Consider the following 10,187-nt stretch of genomic DNA (forward strand, 5'->3'; position numbering starts at 1 on the left):
CAAAGGCACCAATAACAAACACATCACATACTTTTCAAGAAAAACAAAAAAATAACATATGTGAATAGCCCAACGGCAAACAATCCACGCGTAGCAAACACATACATGTTTTTCCATTTTAGGACATTAACTTAATCGCTAGGTGTTTGCCCGCACATGCGGGCTTAATCGTTTTACAAATATTTATTTGTTTATTTTTATTAATTCAAAAATCAGCATGATAACTTATTATTTATGTTTTCAAAAAAAGTAAATTAAACATTAAATTATATATATATGAAAAAAAAAATTAATTAAAATATATATGTTTATTATTGTGCAGAAATTTTAAAAGAAAACATTCACATATTAGAAATATTTTAGAAAATATCTTTATACAAATTTAGTTGATTAATATTTATTTATAAAAAATTTATATGTTATTTTTCTAACTTTTATAATTGAAATTTTTTTTAAGATAACAACAAAATATCTAAGAATTTTCTTATTTAAAAATTCTAATATTATTAATAAAAATTTGTTTTAATTATATATAAAACTCATTAAGGATAACATTCCCCTTGACTTTAACCACTTAATTTATTATAATTTTTTTATATATTTCTTTTAAATTTTATAATTGAAAAATATGTTTTTAGATAAAAACACAATATATAAGAATTATCTTATTCTTTTTTAAAAATTAATATTATTAATAAAATTTCGTTTTTGATTATATAATTAATTATATATAAAATTCATTAAGGGTAGTATAGATATTAACCGCTCTAACTCTGAATGTGAGAGCTCCCTTGCTAAAATTTACTTCGCAAATAATAGTATAGACTATATTTAATTTGGCGTAACTATCAGCTATTAATTATATTTTTATTGAATCGATCAATGAAAAACACTTACACTCCTGTCACTAACCACTATCAAATGAATCAAAAAATAATTTTAAACTCACTAGAGAATAAAACGTATGAACCCGGCGCGTAGCGCCGGAATACAACTAGTTATTCAATAATACTCTGATGCAAGTGGATAAATGAACTCATTTAAATAATAATACATTAGCATTTGCTGTTGTCATTCTTTACCCTTTGTCTGTAAAATTCATTTACAACACAGTTGAGGACAAGATTCATTACCAAAAAAGGTTCCTTTAGAATCACAAGTTCGATCTAGTAAAATATGCAACTTCTCCAGAGACCAGTGAAACAAAGAACTCAAATCTTGGAGGACAAAAAAAAAACCCTCAAAAGAGCCGCTAGCTCTAGTGTTAACAACTGACTGGGCGCATAAGAGAAACTAGATTCTGATTGCGCGGAGTATTTATATTTTTAGTTTATATTTTTAAGTAACTTTTTTTTATGATCTGATGATATTTTATAAAGTTTAGTTCATGTCCAAATTATTTGTTTTATTTTCGATTTGGCACCGGTTCGGTTGTGGATTTTGATTTTTAGTTCAAGAAATATAATCATTGTTCAGTTATTTATGAATTTAGGTGGTTTAGGTTTTGTTATTTTGGTTTTGTATCATTTTGAACTTTTTTGTACACAATTTTCGTGGCAAATAATTTTTTATCAGACAAATTTATATGTGATATGTATAAGTTAATACTATACATGTTTTTGAAAATATTCTTACATATTTGTTTAATAGTTTAAAATGTTTTATCATAGAAAAAATATTTTCATATATATAATTTAATAATATTTTTAATACATAAATATTAGTTTTTATAAACTTTTGAAGATAAACTCACGTTTTATACTTGTAAATTTTGTTGATCCGTATTCAAAAGAGCTTAAAGAAAAAAAACAGGAAATGCTAGAATATCAAAAGAATATTGCAACCTCGTATAAATTTATATTTTGAAGCCTTTGGAAAATTTTACGAACAAATAGCAATCAAGAAGTGTGAATTGTTGTAAGACCTCCCCACTGATGAACAGCGGGGTCCTGTAACTGACCTATACATCTGTTATTAACAAATGATTTACAACTACTTTAACCTTTTGAGGCTACTAATATGTTGCATGCATGACTTCATGTGGATCCTTTTTGTTGGAAAAACTTCCCATATGAAACAATCTGAGAAAATTTTAAGCAGTAGGTCGTTGTATCTGGAACTGCATATGTTCTTGCGAGCTTGCTCAAATAGAGTCTGCTTGTCAATCCTTGAGGAGCTCATGTCTAACTTTGGGCAACAACCCACTACAAAGCTGTATATAAGAGTTCAAACAAAATTGGTTTTCAATTTTTTTAAGTTTTCCATACTGATATAGACTCTTTACTATCCTAAAATTTTAAATACTAATAGCCATCATGAACCTTTCTTGAACAGTACCTTCACTCAATTTTTTCACCAAATCTTCTAGAGAGCCAAATTTTTTTCACTCATTTTTTACATGAACTTGCTGTAATATGTTACAAGACACACCATTAAGCACATGACAATAATTGGAAAGATATATAAAGACACTACAAACTCACGATGACAGCAGCAAGGTTCTTCCAAAAATAAGCGGTGCAAATGACTGTACATTAGTAATAAAGTCAATGACTTTCATTCTCTAGCACACAAAAAACACTCATTCTCTATTGCTTCTCGGGGAAACGTCAAGAACAAATAAAAAACTCAAAACTTTAGCTCGATTTTTTCTTCGGTTTCCTTAAACTACAATCATATATATTTGTTCTGAGCTCAAGACTGAACAGCCTTAAGCACCTCCTAAACCATCTTTCATCACTAATCAAACTCCGAATCCACTCTAAAGGAGATTCCTTATGGTAATCTCACCACAACTGATTATCAAAACCATATTTCTCTACTAACTCGACTACCTTAACAACTAAACTTCTTTAGGTCAACTTGATTGATCAAAAGACTAACTTTTCTATTTACCTATTCTGAGATCCAACCAAACACAAACCAACGAACCGAACACAATAGAGCCAAGATAAAAAAATCAAAACACCTCCACCGTTTGACTTAATTGCATTCTGCAACTTGACGACAGTGGAAGCATCTCCTTGTTCACAGCCTGATCCAGCTACTCAAGGGAATTGTTGTAATTAGTGGGTGATGCTTCTAGTTATGAATCTGTATAATCTCGACGCTATCGATGACTCCAACCTGTTGCAATCATAGTTAAGATCAGGAAGAGTAAGGTCTGGATTCTTAGGAAACCCAAAAACTCAGAAGACGTCTCCAAGCTGTCTAGGGTTTTTCTACTCTTTACAGAACAAATCGCGATTGTTGATAGATGATGATGATATGCACAAACACTGTGGTCGCCTACAATGATTTGTTGTTTTACTGTAGAAGAATTAATTGGAAATTGATCTCAAAAAAATCGTGTATGAATTAGGTTAAATCATAGAATTGTCAATATGAGGTATGTTTACATTAATCCAGTCTAATAGTCTAAGAATTAGATGATAATTGTACTTTTAATGAAAGTCATATATATCTAATCTGTTAAAGAGATATGGAGTATGTTTTTTAATATGTAGTCACAACATGTTTAATAGGTCTAAAAAAATGTGCCACGGTAATTTCAAATAGGACTCTGTTTTAATAGATTAGATACAATGGCAATGTATGATAAGACCGGGACATTTCCACGTAATGTAATGAATTATGATGACACACAACCACTGTTCGGGAACGCGCTAGACGCTAGTCGGGCGGTTGGGTTGGGCCTAGCGCCTAAAGAGAAAATCGGGGATTAATCAGAAATTATGCAGGGCATAATTTTTAGATTATTTACTATGGTATAAAACATGTAAATCTTTAATTGTATATAACATTAATACAATTTTCATGTTTAAGATTGTATAAAACACACAAATAGAATACATAAACTTAATATAGTGTAATTTTTAACAAAATTATGAATATAAATGATATCTATAAAATTTTAGATCAAATAAATAAATAAAAATATTATTAAAAAAAAAAAAGATTAGGCGCCCGCCTAGGCGGCTAGGCGGTCATTTAGGCGGTCTAGGCGAAAAAATCGGATATCCGATTTTTTAAACCGATTTGGCATAAATCGAGGCGGAAGAGTGACGCGTAGCGCCCAGACGGCCGCTTAGGCGGCTAGGCGGCCGATTTTTAGAACAGGGCACACAACTAATATAAATTATTTAAATTATTTGTTTCGATTTATTCTTTATGAGGTGGACCAACTTTGCAGATTTTGTGTGGGTGTGTTTTGTTCGTGGCCCATCTAATGATACTAGGTTTGTCTTTCATTTGCTATTTTAAGAAAAAATTACACTTAGACATATTTTACTCTTACCTCATATCACTCTAGCATATTTTCTCCATGTCAAGTACTTTCTCATATAGCAATGTCTGAATTACACTTCAAACTAAAATTCTGATCCTTTTTACTTTTTCCATATCTAATTCCTCATTACCACAATATTTGTCTAAACCCTAGACACCGTAAATCTTTCCACCACCGCAACCCAAAGCATATGTGACTCCAAATTATAATATTTCTTCAATTTTCAACCACGATTTGTTCATTCTCATCGGCGATTTTTTCATTCTGACCGGCAATTTGTTCAGTCTCACCGGCAAATTGTCAGTTCTCACTGTTGCAGCCTAAACTCTATGGTCACTCCAAGTTTCCACCTTTCTTCAATTATTTTTCCCTTTTAATCTTATTTCGAACCCTGTGTTATAGATTTACTTAGATCCATTTAATTCCTTTTCAGATGAATAGCGACGGCCGCCATCTTTCTCCTCCGATCCGACGAAGACACAATCCACGTCTTTAGGTTGGGAGAAGTGTGGTTGGGGAAGGGTGGTTGGGGAAGTGTGGTTGCTGTATGTTTTTCAACCGTCTTCTACTCCTCCACCACATTAGCCCGGCCACAACTGTGCCACACCGATTGAAACTGACCCCAACTCTCCAATAAACAGTCAATAAAACGCATGGCACTTTCAATCACAGTTTCTTCGACCAAAATTCCTCAACCCTCTCCCAATTCCCGTGACCACTCCTCACCAAACCACGTTTCACTCAGTCAACCCTCTCCCAATTCCCATGAGCACTCCTCACTTAACCACGCCTCGCTTGACCAAATCTCTCCCTTTCACGCCCGCCTTCCCTCTCTTTATCCAACCAGCCATCAGATTAATTTTTTCATCTTTTAATCTAACGATGCCAAACAAATCACACTGTTCAAGAAACCTACCAATTAATTGCAACTGAGAAAAGGGTAACTAGTTGCTATTCATTTCTGACCAGATTGCAAGTGTGTTAGAGAAGAGCATTTAGGGAAGAAGAAATACAAAAAGAAGTCAAAAAGTATACCTCTAACAAAAAATACCTAAACATGTTAAAGCCCAACACAAATTACCATTTTGTGTAACTTTCTCCTATTTTAATGGTTACTAATAATTTACCATCCACTCTTTACTTTAATTTTGTTTTAAATCATAAAAAAAAAAAGAAGAATACTGATGCAGTAGATATCATGGACATTGATCAATACTATTAAAATAGAACCTTTACTAGAATTCTACCTTTGTTTTTCTATGATATTTATAATGGCTTGAAATTCTTTATTTTTAGAATATTTTTATTTAATTAAAATCTACCAAACAATTAAGTTAGAAAATATTCCAAAAGTAACAATAAAATAATTAAATCATGTATAATATTTTTCCTCTACCATTTCATTTTCAAAACGTATCCAATAAATTTATTATCATAAAAGATATTTACATCAACTTCTTATAACAACGTATCTACTACAACTTTTTTATATTATAGTTTCTTTAGAATGTTATTGTTTTGCTGTTTGGAGTTGTCGATATAACACTAAACTAAATACTATCTATAATTTCTTTTAAAAATTAGTGAAAATTTATTAAGTTTAAAATATTTGAAAATGAAAATTTAATACATAAATTTGATATTATAAATATGTCATAAATATCATAATATGTAAATAAATATCTTAACAAACAATTTATTAATGTGCATAAAATCCTATACCTTAAATATCAATAACATTTTTTGAGTATTTGTTAAGGAAAACATATATTCCTCATCAAAATATTCAATATAATTTTTATCATTATAAACTATATCAATCTTTAAAACACTAAAATCATTTAAAAATAATGGAGGACACGTCAAATAGACAAATTATACTATTTGATTCTCATATATGTATATATAGAACTTTAGATGAAAATTTTGGAAATTCGTAACACTAACAAATTATATAGGTGAACATCTGTAAACATATTTGTTTTTAATAAAAAATTATAAATTCATGCAAATTTATCAAAATTGTTAATAAAATTAATTCCCTTGCTTTGAAAAAATCTAGTTCAGAATTAAAAACAAAACTAGTGTAGTCTGTCTCGGTTGCAATTATAACTTATCCAAGACGGATTTGTTGGTTTCATACTTTCATCAAAGCATCTTTTTTTTTCAACTCCCCAAGTTGCATATGATTGATCTTAAGAAAATACTTTAATAGTACGATTAATTAATTTAAACATCAAATCCCACCACTACTACTTGTCACAACTGTTCTAAATGGAGCGTGTGTTTTGACTGACTGCGAGACAGACATTCAGTTGGTACGTCGTGTACACGCTCCATCAAGTAGAGATGGAGACAGAACTAGTAGCAGTAGTAGTAGTAATAAAGCAGTGAAACTTATATCTCTTCCTAATCTCAGGTGTTACATCTGTATTTGCAAATATGAACAGCCATAGCCTCTGGTCCATTGATGGAGGAAACACTCCTTGTTCCTCCTCCTCTCTATCTCCACTCCATAACTTTCTCAACCTTCATCCAACTGAAACCACCACTACAAGCTTTCAGTTCAAACCATCTCGGCATTTCTCAAATGGATCGTTCTCGAGGTCTTCTGCGTTCTGCAACTTATCCTCATCTTCAAGCTCTGACACTCAGAAACATCTTGGGACCACTCTTCCCTTCCTTTCAAATCCTTCCACCGAAAGATCTCCAGCTGCTGCGAGTTTCAGTGAGGAGGATCTTCTGAGCATTCCATACGAAGAAGAAGTGGACACCTCTTTTCTTTCTCTACATGGAGATGGAGGTTTACAAGATCTTGACAACTTTTCCTTATCGGAGGAGCAAATGGCATTGCAGTTCCTGTCTGATGAGCTTCAGTTAGCCATCACAGACCGTGCCCAGACCCCAAGGCTTGATGTAACTTTTACAAGGCTTACTAATGTTTACCTCTTGGGACTGTAATAAAAGTGTGTGTTTGTCTCCTTAGCTTTTGGTTTTGATTTTTATTTCAGGAGATCTACCAAGTGACTGGGTCGAGTCCTGGTCAGAAATGTATTCCTTCAGCAATGCCTGTTTTATCACAACAGCCATCTCCAGGAGGAACAGAAGCAGTTAACCAAAAACCAAGAATGAGATGGAGTCCTGAGCTCCATGACTGTTTTCTTGAGGCCGTGAAGAAGCTTGATGGCCCTGAGAGTATGTTAAAGCATCTTTCTTATTTATATATATACATATATATTTTATAATAAGGCGTTGCTTTCTTATATAATAATATGGCAGAGGCAACCCCAAAGGCTGTAATGAAGATGATGAGTGTTGAAGGTTTGACAATCTATCAAGTGAAAAGCCACTTGCAGGTACCAACCAATTCAAACACAGTTGTATCTGACAGTTTTCTTGTACTAATAATACACAAACACAGAATTGGCTGAATTGTCTTTTAATTTGATGCAGAAATATAGAATAGCCAAGCACATGCCAGAGAGAAAGGAAGGTAAAGCTATACCAACTTCTTTACTTGTTACTTACATATGGTCGTGTTAGACACTTTGTTTATTGGTTATTATTCTCTCCATTGTTTGTTTTGCAGAGAAGAAGAGTGGTGGTAATCCAGAAGAGAAGAAACCAGCTTCCAATACCAATGGTGAAGCAAACGGTAGAAAGAAAGGGTGAGACCTTGCTCAATTCTTGGTTTCTTGGATAATATAATATACTTCCCAACTCATTGTCCTTCAAAAAGATATTATGTGTGTTTTCTTGATGGGGCAGAGCCATACAGTTAACGGAGGCTCTCAGAATGCAGATGGAGGTACAGAAACAGTTGCATCAACAGCTCGAGGTATAACACATTTTTCATTCAAGCAAGCTCTCAACCGAATCCAATTAATACTATTGTACATTGGTGAGTGAGCAGGTACAGAGATCGCTTCAACTACGTATAGAAGAGCACGCTAAATACTTGGAGAAGATCTTGGATGAACAGCGCAAATCCACTTCCAAACAAGACGACGAATGTGAAACTTCCCTAAAACGTCCAAGGCTTGAAAACTGAACATCCCACGAGCTAGTAAAATTAAGCCTCTCAGATTTGTATTATTTTGATGTAAATATGTGTTCTCTGGTAGATAGCTCTCAAGTCTCAACTGTTGGTGTTTACTACAAGTAAAGAATATGGTATTAATAGGGCCAAATTCCTATCGTTATTCACAAAAGAATCAAATTAACAAATGAACCATTAGAATCCGAACCTTTCCATTGTCCAGATGCTGTTGAGAATCCAGCAATCATGTTTTGAGTCAGGAAGTGTGGGTGGGAGGGCTTCAGCAGCCCTTTTCGGGCATCATCTCCATTACACCAGCTCTACGCCTTTTTTCTAACTGCTGATGCTGTCTAACTAATAGCCGCTCTGTTAGAGAAAATAGTACCCCCAAGAGTTAGCTATAATATAATAACCAAGTGGTTTAATAAGTGTTAAAACTCTTATCTATCTGCATTTGGGGACAATGCATTGGGAACTTCTACAGGAGCGGGCATGGATTCTGTGATGACTCTCCAAAGTTTCATACACCTGAGCCAATCTCCAGGAGCGATCTTACAATCTACAATAATATGTGAGCAACACCTTCATCCAGCGACACCCTTCATATTGGCACAGTGCAAAGCCGCTTAGAGTTATTACGTGTACAAGCAGTTACCATTATCAACAAACCCAACTTTAATTGTTACTCGTTTCTAGCAGCTACACAAACAACACAATCCACATATAGGTAAATGGCCTGATCAGACAATACCTTGTAGGAAAAGCTCAAGGAAACGTTCCTTTTATTTCTACTACTTTGTCAACCGATGCCACAACTCTGACCGCAAATGATTCGGCGCCAGGGACCTGATATATCAGTAATGAAGGTAGATAGATGGTAATCATAATATGCTTGCTCCAAATTTGTTCAAAAGACCCTAAAACACTCAGACATACTAATAGAGGAAGCAGCATGCGAAAGAGGACGCTGTCAAACTAGACATGCATCGCTAGTGGTAATGAACGCTCTATATTTCCTGAAAAACGAAGTTTTTAGAAATTTATTTTTTATAGTATTTTTTGTTATTTTAGAAAAGGATATGTATTTATAGATTTTGTGTAGACAACTACAGTAAAATTAGTCTTATACAGTATATTTTATATTAAAAAATAATTTAATTTATATGCATATAATATTAAGGCTTATGTTTTTAAACTAATTGCGATTAAAAAATGGTCTCTTTCATACGTTTAATTGATGTTAAAAATTACAACAAGTAAATATTATTCATAGTTTATTCAGTTTACATCACTATGTCAATTCTCTTCATATTTATATAATTCTATATAAATTATATGATGAAAGTTGAGGAAGTCCCATTAAATATATAATCGCAAATGTTGTTGCATTTCGTATTATCATTGATGTTTGAGATAACGTTTTTAGTTATATTATAATACATTTTAAAATAAAATAAAACTGGAGACTAATGATATAAATTGAACCTTTTCATTCCTAACAAAAAAAAAATTGAACCTTTTCATTTTTTATATATTTGAAAGTCTTAAAACAGTTAGTTTCATATATATATAGTTGTTATTCTATAAATTTAATATATTGGATGATATTACTATACATGAAACAATCTAAGATAATAGTATTACTATTCATATTAATTAGTTACTATAAATCATATTGTTTTGGTTGTCTGGCTACTAATATTAATTGGCTTGTATTAATTTTTCTTTTAATTCAAAATAATAAAGAATAAAAAATCATCATTCAATCAAATTAAAACAAAAATTTTGAATTTTACCTATGAATCACAAGTAAGCAAAAATATCTAATGTAATTTATCCTTTAATACTCCCTCCTTCCAA

At 32.3% G+C, this 10,187-nt stretch overlaps 1 protein-coding gene across 1 annotated transcript; it reads left to right on the forward strand.

Moving 5' to 3' along the window:
* The first annotated feature begins 6,517 nt into the window (after positions 1 to 6,517).
* LOC106414381 (myb family transcription factor PHL6) lies at positions 6,518 to 8,490 on the forward strand. The gene is made up of 7 exons (XM_013855051.3): positions 6,518 to 7,204; positions 7,300 to 7,483; positions 7,568 to 7,644; positions 7,742 to 7,781; positions 7,878 to 7,956; positions 8,057 to 8,126; positions 8,202 to 8,490. Exons 1-7 carry the CDS (start codon positions 6,731 to 6,733, stop codon positions 8,337 to 8,339), a joined length of 1,062 nt encoding a protein of 353 aa, XP_013710505.1. The 5' UTR covers positions 6,518 to 6,730; the 3' UTR covers positions 8,340 to 8,490.
* The last annotated feature ends 1,697 nt before the right edge of the window (positions 8,491 to 10,187 follow it).

Source organism: Brassica napus, chromosome C6, assembly GCF_020379485.1.
Source record: "Brassica napus cultivar Da-Ae chromosome C6, Da-Ae, whole genome shotgun sequence".
NCBI lineage: Eukaryota > Viridiplantae > Streptophyta > Magnoliopsida > Brassicales > Brassicaceae > Brassica > Brassica napus.